Here is a 19,213-nt window from a genome sequence, read left to right as displayed (position 1 = left end):
CGCTGAGCGGCATTATTTTGGGCTTGGGCCTAATTTTCTGTATATTTTAGAATAAAATATAAGCTTTAGGACGTCCTAGGGTTTGTATCTTTGGCTGGGAGGAAGCAGAAACACACTTTTCACCCCGTGGGGGTAGATTGGGAGATGGTGACGACTCTCCTCTTCTCTTTCTAGGGTTTTTCTATCTCTTCCATTCTTTCATTATTGTTCATCTAGTTTCACCATGAATATGGTGAACTAAACTTTGTATTGTTGTTGTTGGAATTTGTGTTTAAAAATCTTATTTGAGATACATGCTTTCTTTCATCATTAGTTAGGGTTTTTCCTCTTTGCTCAAAGCATGCATTGTTTAACTCATTCGATGTCAAGATTATTGATTTTGTCGATATGGGAACGTACGGGGAAATCTAGATCCGGGGAAATTCTCCCAATAGCATATTGCCTAGACATAGGAATATGAGGGTTGATTGCCTTTAAGCTTATGTGCTTTAGAATTAATTATTAGGGATTGATAACAGTTGAAAAACTGTTATTTTCATGCTTAAAGTTGATACTAAAAGCAACCTTTAGACTTAGAAACTAGCTTGAAATCATGCCTTTTGTTTATATTTTCAGAAATAAGAGAGCTGGACAGGTTTATGCTTGATTTAAGTGTTTTTGTGCAGGTTTTGAGGTGAATTTGGTGAAAGAAGTGAAGAATAAGAGAGAGAACATTAGAAAAGACAAGAAAGAGTGCAAAAAGGAGAAGTCGAAGGCACCGCTCAGCGGCAAACTACCGCTGAGCGGCACTCAAGAGGTGACGTTGGAACCGCTGAGGGGCAAAATGGCCGCTGAGGGGAAGAAAGAAGACGCGCAATCACCGCTGAGCGGTAAATACCGCTGAGCGGTAAATACCGCTGAGCGGCACTTTTTGGGCTTGGACTTTTGTAATCTTTTGTAACTCTAGATTAGTATATAAGGGCTTGCACGTCCTATAGTTAGGCATCTTTGGCAGATACGAGGCAAACACTCTCTCTTTCACCCCTTTGAAGGAGGATCTTGGATGCTCAGGCTACCTCTTCACCTTTATTGGGTTTATTCTTTCATACTTTCATTGTTATTCATCTAGGTTCACCATGAATATGGTGAACTAAACCTTGTATGTTTGTTGGGGAATCAATGTAATCTCTTGAAGCTCTCATATATGGATTTGTTGAATACATCTTTGAATTAAGACATATGCTTTCTTTTCATCATTAGTTAGGGTTTTTCCTCTTTGCTCAATGCTTGCATTGTTTAACTCATTCTAATGCATGATTATTGGTTTTGTTGATACGGACACGTACGGGGAAATCTAGATCCGGGGAATTTCTCCCAATATTTTACTGACAACATTATATTGGTTGCCTTAAGCTCCTGCACTCATGAACTAATCATTAGGAATGCTAGGAATTGTATGAACTATTTGATTAGGGAGAAGCCATCTAGAATGGTACATTAGAGAGTGGCATTAACAATGATGATTTGAAAGAGGAATTCCTAAAATATATGAGAGTGGATGAGATGAAATTGACCCCCAACAACATATTCATTCATTTAATCCATTGAAAGTGTTTATCTTATGTCTTTGCCATTGATCAATTCATGCATACATGTTTATTTTCGTCTTGCATATTAAAATTTCAATTATTGTTTTCTTAAGTCTTAGCTAATCAAGAAATCACATAACTAAACTAGGCCGTGAGTCCTTTGGGAAGAACGATACTTGGTCTTACCAAGTTTTATTACTTGAACGATTCGGTCATACTTGCCGATTGTGAAACAAGTTTGTGACATCATATTTTGGTGCTTACAAATTTGTCCATCAAGTTTTTGGCGCCGTTGCCGGGGATTCGTGGTTTAACTGGTTAATTTGTGTGATTATTGATTATCTTTGACTTATTTTTTTTTATTTTATTTTAAATTTCGAATTTTTATTTTATTTTATTTTATTTTTCTGTTTATATTTTTCAGTTTGTATTTTATTTGATTTTATTTTATTTTTTTAGATTAGATTTTATTTTATTTTATTAGATTTTATCTTTTTATCTTTTTAGGTTAGATTTTATTTTATTCTTATTCTATCTTTTAGGTTAGGTTAGATTTTATTTTATTTTATCTTTTAGATTAGATTTTATATTTTAGATTAGGTTTTATTTCATTCTATCTTCTAAATCTTCTATCTTCTAAATCTTTTTATCTTTTGAATCTCTATCTTCTCCCATATCTTTTTGCGCTAACAAATCTTTTCTAGGGTTTTGTTTTCTTGTGTATGCAGGAAGGTCAAACCAGCACTAGTTCAATAGCACAAGGAGTATGGAGAACAATAATGCTAGAAGAACTCTTGCAGATTATACTAATCTTGCTGGACCTCAACACTTTAACAGCATAGCTCGACCTAGAGTCAATGCAACCAACATGGAGGTCAAACCAGCATTAATTCAACTGGTGAAGAGTAATCAATTTAATGGGTTATCACATGAAAACCCATATGAGCACCTTACAACCTTTAATGAAATCTGCAATACGGTCAAGATTAATGGGGTGCCAGACGAAGCTATCAAACTTAGCTTGTTTCCTTTCTCATTGGGAGGCAATGCTAAGCTTTGGTTGAACTCTTTTCCAGCAGAAAGTTTTACAGAGTGGGAAGCAGTGGTTACAAAGTTTTTAAACAAATACTTCCCACAATCTAAGGTGACTAAGGGCAAGCAAGAGATATCTTCATTCAAGCAGGGCATGGAAGAATCACTTGGACATGCATGGGACAGATACAAAGGATTGTTACGTAAAACTCCTATGCATGGTTTCAGAGAAGAAGAAGTAGTCCTAACTTTCCTTGGAGGGCTTGGTTCACAAACCAAGATGATACTGAATGCTTCAGCTGGAGGCAATATCAAATGGAAGACTCCAGAGGAAGCAACTGAAATTATTGAAAATATGGCTACTAGTGACAACGAACTCAATATTGAAAAAGGAGACTTTCATCAGAGGGAGTTGTTACCATTACATGATGCTCTGCTAGAACAAAATAAAACTCTCTTTCAACAGCTTGAGGAAGTAACCATGAAACTTTCTCGAATACCACAGGGAATACAACAGGTCTCAATGGTTCAAGAACGACAAAAATGGCAGATGCAAGTTACTCCAGTTGAGAAAACAACAAAGCTTGAAGAGACTTTCCAGAGATTCTTGAAGACAAATGCGTCCTATTGTCATAATGTGGATGTTGCATTTAAAAAAATGGAGGTTCATGTTGAGAGAATAGTTGACGAAATTAAACAGGATAATCTTGGAAAGGAGTGCAAAACTGTTGTGACTAGAAGCGGTAGAGTGTTAGAGGAGAGACAAAAAGAGAGAGAGGAGAAAGAAAATGAGAGTGAGAGTGAAAAAGAAACATGTGAGAGAGAGAAAAAGAGAAAAGAAGAAGAGGAGAGGAGAGAAAAAAATGAGAGAGAAGAGAGACAGAAAGAAAAAGAGTATGAAAAGCCACTTCCTTATCCAAAGAGTTATTCAAGGAAGGAGAAAGAAAAGCAGTTGGAAAGATTCATGGAACTCTTTAAGAAGTTGGAGATCACTATACCATTCTCTGAAGCATTGCAACAGATGCCAGCATATGCAAAATTTTTGAAGGAACTTCTCACAAAGAAACACAAGTACATTGAGAAGGAAACTATCAATATACAGGGCAATTGCAGTGCAATCATACAGAAACTACCTCCTAAACTTAAAGACCCAGGAAGCTTCACCATTCCATGTACCATAGGAGATGTGAAAGTTGGAAGAGCATTGATTGATTTGGGAGCTAGCATTAATCTAATGTCGCTATCCATGTGCAGAACAATTCAGGGGTTGGAAATTAAACCAACCAGAATGGCTCTTCAATTGGCAGACAGGTCTCTTAAATATCCATATGGAGTGGTTGAAGATGTTCTAGTGAAGGTTGACAAATTTGTATTCCCAGTAGATTTCATTGTGATGGAGATGGAAGGAGCTAGTGATGTTCCTCTTATTCTGGGGAGACCTTTTATGAAGACTGCTAGAGTTTTGATTGATGTGGAGAATGGTAAGCTTAAACTGAGAGTTGATGATGAGGAAGTTACTTTTGATGTATCCAAGGCCATGACGTATCCAAATGATGACAAAGCATGCTTTCAATTTGATGAACTTGATGAAGTTTGTATGGTTCAAGAAAGAATGGTGCGTAATATTTCACCATTGGAAAAAACGCTCATTGATGCATGTGAAGATTTGGATGAAGAAGAAGAGAAATTGATCGATGAATGTCTGATGGACTTGGAAACATTGAAAAAGGGTCCAGAGGAAGATCCAATATTTGAAACAATTGATAAGGAAGAAACAATCAAAGCACAGTCGCCAGAATTGAAAAGATTGCCATCACATTTGAAATATGTGTTTCTAGAAGAGGGTGGAGCAAAGCCAGTCATCATCAACAACTCTTTATCTTTACAAGAAGAAGAGCAGTTGATAGAAATTCTGAAAGCCAACAAAGAAGCAATTGGGTGGTCAATATCAGATCTCAAAGGTATTAGCCCAACTTATTGTATGCACAGGATTTTTATGGAAGAGGACTATAAACCAAGTGCTCAACCGCAGAGAAGGTTAAATCCTGTCATGAAGGAGGTGGTCAGAAAAGAAGTGTTGAAACTGCTAGAAGCTGGTATCATCTATCCAATCTCTGACAGTGAATGGGTGAGTCCAGTACAGGTGGTTCCAAAGAAAGGAGGGATGACAGTAATTTATAATGATAAGAATGAACTTATTCCTACTCGGACAGTTACTGGCTGGCGCATGTGCATTGATTACAGGAAACTGAATAAAGCTACCAGGAAAGATCATTTTCCTCTTCCCTTCATGGATCAGATGCTAGAAAGGTTATCAGGGCAGGCTTTCTATTGTTTTCTGGATGGATATTCTGGATATAATCAAATTGTGGTAGATCCAAAAGACCAGGAGAAGACGGCTTTTACTTGTCCTTTTGGTATCTTTGCATATAGAAAGATGCCTTTTGGATTATGTAATGCTCCAGCTACGTTTCAGAGGTGTATGCAGGCAATCTTTTCTGATCTTTTAGAAAAATGCATTGAAGTATTCATGGATGACTTCTCAGTTTTTGGAAATTCTTTCCAAAGATGTTTAGCTAATTTGAACACTGTCCTCAAAAGATGTGTTCAGACAAATCTGGTTCTGAATTGGGAGAAATGTCATTTCATGGTAACTGAAGGGATTGTACTGGGGCATAAAATCTCTGCTAAAGGAATTGAGGTGGATAAAGCCAAAGTAGAAGTCATTGAGAAACTGCCTCCCCCAACAGATGTAAGGGGGATTAGGAGTTTTCTTGGTCATGCTGGGTTCTATAGAAGATTCATCAAAGATTTCTCAAAAATTGCTAAACCATTGAGTAATCTTTTGATGAAGGATGCGCCTTTTGTGATGAACGAAGATTGTCTGAAAGCTTTTGATATATTGAAGAAGAAGCTAGTGTCAGCTCCAGTAATTGTAGCACCAGATTGGAATCAAAATTTTGAATTAATGTGTGATGCAAGTGATTATGCATTGGGAGTTGTTCTCGGCCAAAGGAAGGAACAAAAGTTTCATCCAATCTATTATGCTAGCAAGGTGCTGAATGATGCTCAATTGAATTATGCTACTACAGAGAAAGAGTTTCTTGCCATTGTATATGCTCTAGAGAAATTTAGACCCTATCTTATTGGGTCTAAGGTGATTGTCTATACAGATCATGCAGCTATCAAATATTTGTTGACAAAACCAGATTCTAAGCCACGTCTGATTAGATGGGTACTACTATTACAAGAATTTGATGTAGAAATCCGTGATAAGAAAGGAAGTGAGAACTTAATTGCTGATCATTTGTCACGGTTAGTCAACAATGAGGTCACTAGCAAGGAGTCTGCAATCTGGGAATCTTTTTCAGATGAATCACTCATGTATATTCAGCAGAGGCCCTGGTTTGCTGATATGGCCAATTTCAAAGCTGCAAGAGTCATGCCAGAAGATTTAACTTGGCAACAGAGAAAGAAATTTCTACATGATGCCAAGCAGTTTGTATGGGATGATCCGTATTTGTTCAAAATTGGAGCGGATAATCTTCTAAGGAGATGTGTTACAAATGAAGAAGCAGAAGGAATTCTCTGGCATTGTCATGATTCACCTTATGGAGGACATTTTAATGGAGAAAGAACAGCAGCAAAAGTCCTTCAATCAGGATTCTATTGGCCAACTTTATTTAAGGATGCTCATAATCATGCTAGGAATTGTGACAAATGTCAAAGAGCAGGGACAATCACTAAACGTCATGAGATGCCTTTACAAGGTATTTTAGAGGTTGAGGTCTTTGATTGTTGGGGTATTGACTTTGTTGGACCCTTCCCTCCATCTTTCAACAATGAATATATTCTGGTAGCAGTGGATTATGTGAGTAAATGGGTGGAAGCATTGGCTTGTCCTAAAAATGATGCTAGCACGGTAATTAAATTCCTGAAGAGGCAGATATTCTCACGTTTTGGCACTCCAAGAGTGTTGATCAGTGATGGAGGATCTCATTTTTGCAATTATCAGCTAGAGAAAGTACTCAAACACTATGGAGTAAAGCATAAGGTAGCTGCACCTTATCATCCACAAACCAATGGCCAAGCTGAGGTGTCTAACAGGGAGATAAAAAGAATCCTGGAAAAGACTGTGACTTCATCCAGAAAGGATTGGTCTCTCAAATTGGATGATGCTCTTTGGGCTTATAGGACAGCAATGAAGACGTCTATGGGATTATCACCATTTCAACTAGTCTATGGGAAAGCATGCCATTTGCCAGTTGAACTGGAGCATAGAGCATTATGGGCTTTGAAATTCTTGAATTTTGATCCTTATGACACTCAATGCACCCGCAGACGGCAGATTTTGGAGCTTGAAGAAATGCGCTTACATGCATATGATTCATCCAAGGCTTACAAAGACAAAATGAAATTTTATCATGACAGGAAGTTGGTGAATAGAGTTTTCAATCCAGGACAACAGGTATTATTGTTCAATTCAAGATTGAAGATATTTCCTGGGAAGCTGAAGTCAAAATGGACAGGACCATTTGTGATAAAAGAAGTGCATCCGCATGGAGCAATTGAAATCTTTAATCCATCTGATGATCCGCAGAGAAGTTGGGTGGTAAATGGTCAACGTCTCAAGCCCTATCTAGGGGGAGAGGTGCAACAATTGTCCACCATGATGTTGTTGGTGGATCCTTGAAAGTTTGGGTCAGGCTCGGGACGTTAAACAAGCGCTTACTGGGAGGCAACCCAGTACTTTGTAAGTTGTTTTTGTTTTTGTTTTTAGATTAGGGTTTGATGTACTCTATTGAACACCTGGTTCCTTATGATGGTTTGCTATTAACTGTGATTGTGTGATAAGTAATGATTGAATGATGCTTATTGATTGATTAATGTTGAGATGATGTGCACATTAAAATGCTTATACAGGTGATTCACAAGCTTTGTGAACAAATGCATAATATCATGATTGTGATTGTGAAATTAAGCAGGATGTGCATGTCAAATGTGAATGAGCTTATATGTGAGGTTTTGAGCTCCAGAGTTGTTATTGTTGAATGCTATTACTTTGAAAGCATGAATGACTTTGCCCAGGTTTTCTATGATTGAATCAATTGCTTGTTTTGCATCATATGATCAAAGGCCGTGTTTTTGAAACCCTTTTTATTGGCCAAATTCATAAAGTTAGCCTTCTAAAAGAGAACACGTTGTGTTCTATCCTTTGAACCTTTAGCCTTAAATATACACTGAACACCCTTGATTGAAAATCTTTACCTTGAGTTAAGTAGAAGATCTTGTGTGGTATTGTTAAATGTTCAAGTTTGGGGTTATTGGGGAAACATGAAAAAGGAAAAAGCATTGAGCTAAGAGCTAAAAAGTAAGAATATGCAAAGAAAAGAAAAGAAAAAGAAGCAAAGCTCAATGCAAATGCAAAAGCAAAGGCAAAAGAAAGTTGGGAATGAATAAGAAGATTGTGTGTTATGATTCTCTTAACTCAAGGATTTTGTGATCCAGAAAAACCAATTTTCTTGTTAGCCCAGCCACATTATAAGCCATTGAAAAGTCCTTGTGATGATGCATGCTTGTGAATGTATTTGATTGTGGTTAAATGAAAGGCAAAGTTGATTCATGTGATAGTGATAGTGGAGTGAATGAGTGAAACACTTTACCTCTTATACGCTTGTGTGTTGAGTGAAACACTTTACCTAGTGAGGAAATATTCCATAAGCACATGAACATCCATGCTTAATTGATTGATCATTCATGAAAAATAGCATTTGTTGGAATTTAAATGACTTTGTGAACACTAAAGCATGTGCACATCTTGATTGAACTCTTGGTCTTAAGTTTGAGTGAAGTTATTACTTATCTTGAAAAGAGGATTTTGAATGAGTAAACCATCATATGAATTGGTTGGAGATGGAGTTACATTTTATTTGCTTGAGGACAAGCAAAGTTCTAAGTTTGGGGTTGTGATAACAGTTGAAAAACTGTTATTTTCATGCTTAAAGTTGATACTAAAAGCAACCTTTAGACTTAGAAACTAGCTTGAAATCATGCCTTTTGTTTATATTTTCAGAAATAAGAGAGCTGGACAGGTTTATGCTTGATTTAAGTGTTTTTGTGCAGGTTTTGAGGTGAATTTGGTGAAAGAAGTGAAGAATAAGAGAGAGGACATTAGAAAAGACAAGAAAGAGTGCAAAAAGGAGAAGTCGAAGGCACCGCTCAGCGGCAAACTACCGCTGAGCGGCACTCAAGAGGTGACGTTGGAACCGCTGAGGGGCAAAATGGCCGCTGAGGGGAAGAAAGAAGACGCGCAATCACCGCTGAGCGGTAAATACCGCTGAGCGGCACTTTTTGGGCTTGGACTTTTGTAATCTTTTGTAACTCTAGATTAGTATATAAGGGCTTGCACGTCCTATAGTTAGGCATCTTTGGCAGATACGAGGCAAACACTCTCTCTTTCACCCCTTTGAAGGAGGATCTTGGATGCTCAGGCTACCTCTTCACCTTTATTGGGTTTATTCTTTCATACTTTCATTGTTATTCATCTAGGTTCACCATGAATATGGTGAACTAAACCTTGTATGTTTGTTGGGGAATCAATGTAATCTCTTGAAGCTCTCATATATGGATTTGTTGAATACATCTTTGAATTAAGACATATGCTTTCTTTTCATCATTAGTTAGGGTTTTTCCTCTTTGCTCAATGCTTGCATTGTTTAACTCATTCTAATGCATGATTATTGGTTTTGTTGATACGGACACGTACGGGGAAATCTAGATCCGGGGAATTTCTCCCAATATTTTACTGACAACATTATATTGGTTGCCTTAAGCTCCTGCACTCATGAACTAATCATTAGGAATGCTAGGAATTGTATGAACTATTTGATTAGGGAGAAGCCATCTAGAATGGTACATTAGAGAGTGGCATTAACAATGATGATTTGAAAGAGGAATTCCTAAAATATATGAGAGTGGATGAGATGAAATTGACCCCCAACAACATATTCATTCATTTAATCCATTGAAAGTGTTTATCTTATGTCTTTGCCATTGATCAATTCATGCATACATGTTTATTTTCGTCTTGCATATTAAAATTTCAATTATTGTTTTCTTAAGTCTTAGCTAATCAAGAAATCACATAACTAAACTAGGTCGTGAGTCCTTTGGGAAGAACGATACTTGGTCTTACCAAGTTTTATTACTTGAACGATTCGGTCATACTTGCCGATTGTGAAACAAGTTTGTGACATCATATTTTGGTGCTTACAAATTTGTCCATCAGGGATTCTAGGAATTGTATGAACTCGTAATTAAGGATAGGCCTTCTTGCAAGGTGATTTAGAGAGTGGAATTAACATTGATGAAAAGAATGATGAATTCCTAAAAGTATATGAGAGTGGATAAGATGAAATTGATAACCACAACAACATACTCATCCATCTAATTCATTAAAGTGTTTGTATTCCTCTTTTCCATTGATCAAATTCATGCATACATGTGTAATTATTGTCTTTTGCATTTAAAACCTAAAATCAATTGTTCACAAGTCTTAAATAATCAACAAATCATATAGCTAACTAGGCCATGAGTCCTTTGGGAGAACGATACTTGGTCTTACCGAGTTTTATTACTTGATACGATTCGGTCACACTTACCGAGGGTTAAACAAGTTTGTGACGCCGTTTTTCGGTGTTCATAAATTTGTCATCAAGCGGCACTCAGAAACCCACGTTGGCTCCGTTGAGGGGTGAAATTGACGCTGAGGGGAAAAATCAACTTCACGCACTTACCGCTGAGCAGCATTATTTTGGGCTTGAGCCTAATTTTCTGTATATTTTAGAATAGTATATAAGCTGTAGGACGTCCTAGGGTTTGTATCTTTGGCTGGGAGGAAGCAAAAACACACTTTTCACCCCTTGGGGGTAGATTGGGAGATGGTGACGGCTCTCCTCTTCTCTGTATAGGGTTTTTCTATCTCTTCCATTATTTCATTATTGTTCATCTAGTTTCACCATGAATAGGGTAAACTAAACTTTGTATTGTTGTTGGGGAATCAATGTAATCTTTTGAAGCTCTCATATATGGAACTTGTGTTTAAACTTCTTATTTGAGATACATGCTTTATTTCATCATTAGTTAGGGTTTTTACTCTTTGCTTAAAGCTTGCATTGTTTAACTCATTCAATGCCATGATTATTGATTTTGTCTCGATATGGGAACGTGCGGGGAAATCTAGATCCGGGGAATTTCTCCCAATAGCATATTGCCTAGACATAGGAATATGAGGGTTGGTTGCCGTTAAGCTTCTGCACTTCCGAATTAATTATTAGGGATGCTAGGAATTGTATGAACTCGTAATTAAGGATAGGCCTTCTTGCAAGGTGATTTGGAGAGTGGCATTAGCAATTGATGAAAAGAATGATGAATTCCTAAAAGTATATGAGAGTGGATAAGATGAAATTGATAACCCCAACAACATACTCATCCATCTAATTCGTTCAAAGTTTTTGTGTTCCTCTTTTCCATTGATCAAAACTCATGCATACATGTTTACTTATTGTCTTTTGCATTTGAAACTTATAACAATTTGTTCACAAGTCTTATATAATCAAGAAATCATATAACTAGCTAGGCCGTGAGTCCTTTGGGAGAACGATACTTGGTCTTACCGAGTTTATTACTTGATACGATTTGGTCATACTTGCCGAGGGTTAAACAAGTTTTGGCGCCGTTGTCGGGTTCATAAATTTGTCGTCAGTCCATCAGACATTCTTCAATTAATTTCTCTTCTCCTTCATCTAAATCTTCACAAGCATCAATAAGAGTTTTCTCTAATGGAGAAACATAACGCACCATCCTTTCTTGCACCATACAAACTTCATCAAGTTCGTCAAATTGAAAACATGCTTTATCATCATATGGATATGTCATGGCTTTGAATACGTCAAAGTTGACTTCTTCATCGTGAACTCTCACTTTAAGCTTACCATTCTCTATATCAATTAAAACTCTAGCAGTCTTCATAAAAGGTCTCCCAAGAATGAGAGGTACATCACCATTCCCTTCCCTCTCCATTACAATAAAATCTACTGGAAATACAAACTTGTCAACCTTCACTAAAACGTCTTCAACCACTCCATATGGATAGTTAAGAGACCTATCTGCCAGTTGAAGAGCCATTCTGGTAGGTTTGATTTCCAAACCCTCAATTGTTTTAAACATGGATAGCGGGATTAAATTAATGCTAGCTCCCAAATAAATCAATGCTCTTCCAACTTCCAAATCTCCTATGGTGCACGGAATAGTGAAACTTCCTGGATCTTTAAGCTTAGGAGGTAATTTCTGTATGATTGCACTGCAGTTACCCTGTATTTTGATAGTTTCCTTCTCAATGTACTTGTTTTTCTTTGTAAGGAGTTCCTTCAAAAATTTTGCATATGATGGCATCTGTTGCAATGCTTAAGAAAATGGTATAGTAATCTGCAGCTTCTTAAACAACTCCATGAATCTTTCCAACTGTTTTTCTTTCTCCTTCCTTGAATAGTTCTTTGGATAAGGAAGTGGTTTTTCAAACTCTCTTTCTTTTTGTCTCTCATCTCTCTCTTATCTCTCTTTTTTTTCTTTCTTTTCATCTTCTTCTTCTTTCTTTTTCTCTCTCTCAACTCTTTATTTCCACTCACATGTTTCTTTTTCACTCTTATTTTCTTTCTCCTCTCTTTCTATTTTTCTCTCCTCTAACACCTTACCAGTTCTAGTCACAATAGTCTTACACTCCTTTATGAGATTATCATTTTTCATCTTGTCAACTATTTGCTCGCTATGGATCTTCATATTTTTAAATGAAACTTCCACATTCTTGCAATAAGATGCATTCGTCTTCAAGAATTGTTGGAAAGTCTCGTCAAGTTTTGTTGTCTTCCTAGATGGAGTAGGTTGCGTTTGCCATTTTTGCTGCTGCCATTGAACCATTGAAACATTTTGTATTTCTTGTGGTAATTGAGAAAGTTTCGTAATTACTTCTTCCAACTGCTGAGAAATAATCTTATTTTGAATAAGCAGGGCATCATTTGATTGTAGCAACTCCTTTTGACTAGGAGCTCCTCTTTCACTGTTCAGCTCATTATCATTAGTAGCCATGTTTTCAATTATTTCTGTGCCTTCCTCTGTAGTCTTCCATTTGATATTGCCTCCAACTGAGGCGTCAAGCATCATCTTGGTTTGTGAACCAAGACCTCCAAGGAAGATTAGGATTACTTCCACTTCGTCAAATCCATGCGTGGGAGTCTTTCTTAGTAGGCTTTTGTACCTATCCCATGCATGACCTAGTGATTCCTCCATGCCTTGCCTGAAAGATGATATCTCTTGCTTTTCTTTGTTTACCTTGGATTGTGGGAAGTATTTGTTCAAGAACTTTGTCACCACAGCTTCCCACTCTGTAAAGCTCTCTTCTGGAAAAGAGTTCAACCAAAGCTTAGCGTTGCCTCCTAATGAGAATGGAATTAGGCTAAGTTTGATTGTTTCGTTAGGCACCCCGTTTATCTTCACTGTATTGAAAATTTCATTAAAGGTTGTGAGGTGCTCATATGAGCTTTCATGAGACAACCCATTAAGTTGGTTACTCTTAACCAGTTGGATTAATGTCGGTTTCACCTCCATATTAGCTGCATTGACCCTCGGTCTTGCTATGCTATTGAAATGCTGAGGGCCAACTACATTAGAGTAATTTGCAAGAGTCCGTCTTAGCATTATTATTCTCCATCTCCTCAGTGCTATGGTGAGAACCTTGTGGTGAAGGTTGTAAAAGATCTTCCGGAGGAGGGAAAAGTTCTATAGATGTACGGATTCTTCTCCTCTGTCTACTCTCGTCTAAGCCTTCAAGAAGAGGTTCCGAGGTTTTCTTGCTTCTAGTTCGAATTGCTTCCTGCATACACAAGAAAACAAGTCCCTAGAAAAATTTGTTAGCACAAAAAGATATAGAAAAATATAAAATAAGAGATAAGAAGATAAAATAAAAACAGAAAAATAAAAACAGAAAAATGAAAAAAAATAAAAACAAAAAAATAAAATAAAATAAAATAATAACCGAAGAAAAAAAAACTGAAAAAAAAATAAAATAAAATAAAAACAGAAAAATAAAAATAGAAAATAAAAACAGAAAATAAAAATAGAAATTCAAATTTCAAAATTCAAAATTCAATTCAAAGATAATCAATAATCACACAAATAAACTAGTTAAACCACGAGTCCCCGGCAACGACGCCAAAAACTTGATGACAAATTTATGAACACCGAAAAACGGCGGCAAAAACTTGTTTAACCCTCGGCAAGTGTGACCGAATCGTATCAAGTAATAAACTCGGTAAGACCAAGTATCGTTCTCCCAAAGGACTCACAACCTAGTTAGTTATATGATTTGTTGATTATTTAAGACTTGTGAACAAATTCTTGAGGTTCCAAATGCAAAAGACAATAAGTAAACATGTATGCATGAGTTTTGATCAATAATGAAAGAAACACAAATTGCTAAGAAGTGTGGAATTTGCATTTCAACTGACCATTATACTAATGAATGTACTAGCTTGGTGGAAACAACTATGGAAAACCCATCTCAAGTTTTTGCTGCAAACATGATTGGAGGAAATAGACTTTACCAGAATTATCATGATTTATCTTCCAATAGGTATCAGCAGAACAGACAACCTTATCTTCCACCTCAACAAAGGCAATAACCTCAACCTGAAATGTCAATGCAAGATTTCATGAAGACAATAATTGAGAAAAATTCAGAAATCAAGAAATCAATTGTAGAGTTGACTCAGAGGGTTGAAAAATTAGAGGCTAAGGAGTTAAATAAACTACCTGCACAAACATTGATCAACCCGCAAAATGTAAGTGTTATTACTTTGAGAACGAGTAAGCAAGTAGAAGGCCCTAAAGGAGCCCAAGAGGATGAAGATAAGGAGAAAGAAGCAGCGCAAATTGATGACAATGGAGGACCAAGTGAACCATCACCTGAGACTACCACTGATAAATCCAGGTTAGTATCTTCTAACTCTTCTTCTAAATATTCTTCTTCATCTTATTCTCCACCTCCTCCATATCCAAATCGGTTGAAGCCGAGAAACAAAAAAATGGAGGAATTAGACCAAGAGAGTTTAAATACTTTCAAGAAGGTGGAGATCAACATTCCTTTGCTAGATGTTGTTAAGAAAAACCCTAAATACGCCAAGTTTTTGAAAGAAATTTGCACAAATAGAAGGCGTTTTATGGATAATGAGGTTGTGAATTTGGGAAGAAATGTGTCAAGCTTGATTAAGAAGCATATTGAAATACCGGGAAAATGCAAGGATCCAGGTATGTTTTCTATTCCATGTGTTATTGGAAATTCAAAGTTTGAAAATGCCATGCTAGATTTAGGGGCTTCCATAAATGTAATGCCTTTATTAATGTTTACTTCTCTATCTTTGGGACCTCTTAAGACTACTGGTGTGGTCATTCAAGTGGCCAACCATAGCATAGTTAACCCAGCAGGTGTGCTTGAGGACGTCCTTGTCCGAATAGACAAGTTAATTTTTCCTGCAGATTTCTATATCTTGGACATGAAGGATGATGAAGGAATCAATCCAACAACTATTATCTTGTGAAGACCTTTCATGATGACAGCACGAACCAAGATAGATGTGCATGTCGGATCATTGACAATGGAGATAGGAGACGAGAAGGTGCGGTTCAACATGTTGGAAGCTGGAAAGCACTCGATTAAAGATCATTCTTTGTTTTGTATTGACTTATCAAGTGATGTTGTAAACAATTTTTCTTTTCCAAATATGTCGTGCCTAATTTTGGACGAAAAAGGAAATTGTAAAGCAGGTGATATTCAGGACGCCGTATTAATAGATGATACTTTTGTGGCGTTCGAGTGTGATGTTGAGGTGGCTGAGATTACCTTAGGTAGTAAGATGTTGCCATCTGTGGTACAACTACCCGTTTTGGAGTTGAACCTTGACCATCCCATTTGAAATATTTTGAGAAGGATGAGAAACTCTTTGTTATTATATCTGCATTGCTTATTGATGAGCAAGAAAAACAACTATTACAGGTTATCAGAGACCGCAAGAAAGCAATAGGCTGAACTTAGCAGATATTCCTAGTATTAGTATTTACCCCTCGACAAGTGTAACCGAATCGTATCAAGTAATAATCCTGGTAAGACCAAGTATCGTTTCCCAAGAGACACAAGGCCTAGACACCTATGTAATTTATTGATTAATTAAGACTCGAGAACAAATTGTTGTAAGTTTCGAATGCAAAAGACTGAAAAGTAAATATGTATGCATATGGTGATCAATGGGCAAGAGGAAACAAAAGTGTGAATTGAAATATACAGATGAATATGTTGTTGGGGTTTATCAAGTTCATCTTTTCCACTCTCTTGTATTTAGGAATTCATCATTCTTTTCATTAATGTTAATGCCACTTTCTAAATTACTTTAAACCCGATGTCTCGGCGAAGAAAGCCTAATCATAATCACTAGTTTACAATGTCTTGTCTCCCTAGCAATTAATCATGCATTATAATGAACAAAAGCTTAAAGGCAGCCAACCATCATACTCCTATGTCTAGGTTGGTAATATACTGATGGGAGATTTTCCCTAGATCTAGATTTCCCCGTATGTGTCCATATCGACAAAACCAATAATCATGACATCAAATGAGTTAAACTATGCATGCTTTGAGCAAAGAGAAAAAACCCTAACTATTAATGAAAGAAAGCATGTATCATATAAATGATCTTGAAGAACAAATTCCATACAAGAGAGTTTCTAAAGATTTACATTGATTCCCCAACAATAAAATAAGTTTTGTTCACCATATTCATGGTGAAACTAGATGAAATACAATGGAAAAGTGAACGATAGAACCCGAGAAAGTTGAGAAAGGAGCCTTCGCATCCAAAATCCTCCTCCAAGGGGTGAAAGAGAGTGTTTTTGCTTCGTCACAGCCAAAGATACCAACTCTAGAACGTCCTAAAGCTTATAATCTAAAAAATACAGAAAAGTAGGCCCAAGCCCAGAAAAGTGTCGCTCAGCGGTAAATACCGCTCAACGGTAGTAACGCGTGACACTTCTGTTTTCTCCTCTTTTGCACTTTTCTTGTCCTTTTCTGATTCCATCTCTATCCCTTTTCACTTCTTTCATCAATTTCATCTAAAAACCTTCAAAATCAAGGTAATCAAGCATAAAACCTGTCCAACTCTATTATTCCCATTAATTCAACAAAATCATGAGTTCAAGCTAATTTTTATGTCATAAAGGATGTAATTGAAGTCAGTTTTAAGTATAAAAATAACAATTTTTCAACTGTTATCAATTAGCCCTTCTTGTTGCATGCATAGAATACTTTTGGAGAAGGATGCTAAACCAGTGAGAAAACCTCAAGGAAGACTGAATCCTCAACTGATGGGGTTATAAAGAAGAGGACACTGATAACAGTTGAAAAACTATTATTTTTATACTTAAATTTGACATAAAAAACAACCTTTATGCCTTGCAAACTGACTTGTAATCATGCTTTTTCTTATGTTTTAGAAATAAGAGAGTTGGATAGGTTTTATGCTTGGTTTTCCTTGTTTTTGTAGGTTTTAAGATGAATTGAATGAAAGAAGTGAAGTAGCTAAGAGAAGGACTCAGAAAAGGAAGAAAAGTGCATAAAAGAAGAGCCGCAAGTACCGCTCAGCGCCACTTTTACCGCTGAGCGACACTTTGAAGATCCGCAGTCACCGCTGAGGGGCAAAGTTACAACTGAGCGTCAAATAGAAGAACCGCACTCACCGCTGAGCGCCATTTTAATGGGCCTTGGGCCACTTTTCTGTAATCTTTAGGAAGCTATATAAGGTTTTAGTCGACCTAGGGTTAGGATCTTTGGCCAGAACGAAGCAAAATCACACTTTCTTCATAAGGTAAGGAACATATGATTCTTCTTTTCTCATAAGGTAAGGAACAAGAAAAATAGGCTTAAGGCTCAAAGGGGGTTCCAATGGATTAATGTTAGGACAAGTTTATTTGGCTAAGTAGTTAAAACAAGAAATGCCTCAATCATATCAAATCATGCATATTCTCCTTAGTTGCACAACACAGAATCAAGCTAACTATTAGAGTATCAACAAAACATGGGCAAATCACAAAAAAAAAAAAATAGGTATGACACATGGTGGTCCATCCTTAACATTAAGCCCAAAACTCACATGGTTTCAAATTTCTTTCACAAAAGATTTAATCAGGAAATTCTCAAGTCAACTCAATCAGCAAATCATAAAAGCAATCCACTCATATCAACATGACTCATTTTTTCTTCTTCTTGAATTCATGATCATTCCAGTTACTGATTCAAACTCTCAAATCCAATGCAAATATTTATTAAAAACAAACAAAATAGACAAACAAAATAGGCAACAAAATTAATTGTTTCCCCACACCCCCACACTTAAACTATGCATTGTCCTCAATGTATGCCTTATATATAAAATGCAAAGAAAAAATATGAGGGAACTTACCTCCTTCATGGTGGAAGGAATGCTAGTAGGACTTCATTGGAAAAGTCATCTTGGATAGGAATGTTGTCTTTCCCCTTTTCAATCCTACTAAGATGGTCAACTACTAAATTATGTGACCCACTTCTATCTTGAATAAGAGTCAACTTGTCCTTCTCGTTCTTGACCATTGTGATTTCATATTTCTCGGGAATCACATGTATAGGGCCCACCCAAGTGCTGTCAGAATTTGAATATATAAGACCTATTTCTAGCAACTTGGTGTCCTTTTTCTTTACAACCCCCATCAGTTGAGGATTCAGTCTTCCTTGAGGTTGTCTCACTGGTTTAGCATCCTCCTCCAAAAGTATTCTATGCATGCAAAAAGAATGGCTAATACCAGGAATATCTGCTAAAGTCCAGCCTATTGCTGTATTATGGTCTCTGATAAGCAATGTAGATATAATAACAGGGAGTTTCCCATCCCTCTCAAGATAAGCATATTTCAAATGGGACGGTAAAGGTTTCAACTCCAAAATGGGTGGTTGCACCACAGATGGCAAACTTTTACTGCCTAAGGTAATCTCAGCCACCTCAACATCACACTCGAACGCCATAGAGGTATCATCTATTAATACCGTGTCCTCAATATTACCTGCTTTACAATTTTCTTTTTCGTCCAAAATTAGGCACGACATATTTGAAAAAGAAAAATTGTTTACAACATCACTTGATAAATCAATACAAAACAAAGAATGATCTTTAATCTGGTGCTTCCCAGCTTCCAACACGTTGAACCACACCTTCTCGTCTCCTATCTCCATTGTCAATGATCCTGCATGCACATCTATCTTGGTTCGTGCTGTCATCATGAAAGGTCTTCCCAAGATAATAGTTGTTGGACTGATTCCTTCATCATCCTTCATGTCCAAGATATAGAAATCTGCAGGAAAAATTAACTTGTCTACTCGGACAAGGACGTCCTCAAGCACACCTGCAGGGTTAACTATGCTATGGTTGGCCAGTTGAATGACCACACCAGTAGTCTTAAGAGGTCCCAAAGATAGAGAAGTAAAC

At 36.8% G+C, this 19,213-nt stretch overlaps 1 protein-coding gene across 1 annotated transcript in view; it reads right to left on the bottom strand.

Moving 5' to 3' along the window:
• The window catches only part of LOC148203705 (uncharacterized), a 31,179-nt gene extending 12,426 nt beyond the window's left edge, over positions 1-18,753 (bottom strand). The window contains exons 1-2 of the mRNA XM_088107723.1: positions 18,481-18,753; positions 14,258-14,342 (exon numbers count right to left, since the gene is read on the bottom strand). Of these exons, the coding sequence (XP_087963849.1) occupies positions 14,258-14,342; positions 18,481-18,753 (358 nt within the window). The remainder of the gene's footprint in view (positions 1-14,257; positions 14,343-18,480) is intronic.
• Between the last annotated feature and the right edge of the window lie 460 nt (positions 18,754-19,213).

This window comes from Vigna umbellata, chromosome 2, assembly GCF_029865625.1.
Source record: "Vigna umbellata cultivar VRB3 chromosome 2, Vumbellata_1.0, whole genome shotgun sequence".
NCBI lineage: Eukaryota > Viridiplantae > Streptophyta > Magnoliopsida > Fabales > Fabaceae > Vigna > Vigna umbellata.
This window is presented reverse-complemented; position numbering and strand designations above follow the sequence as displayed.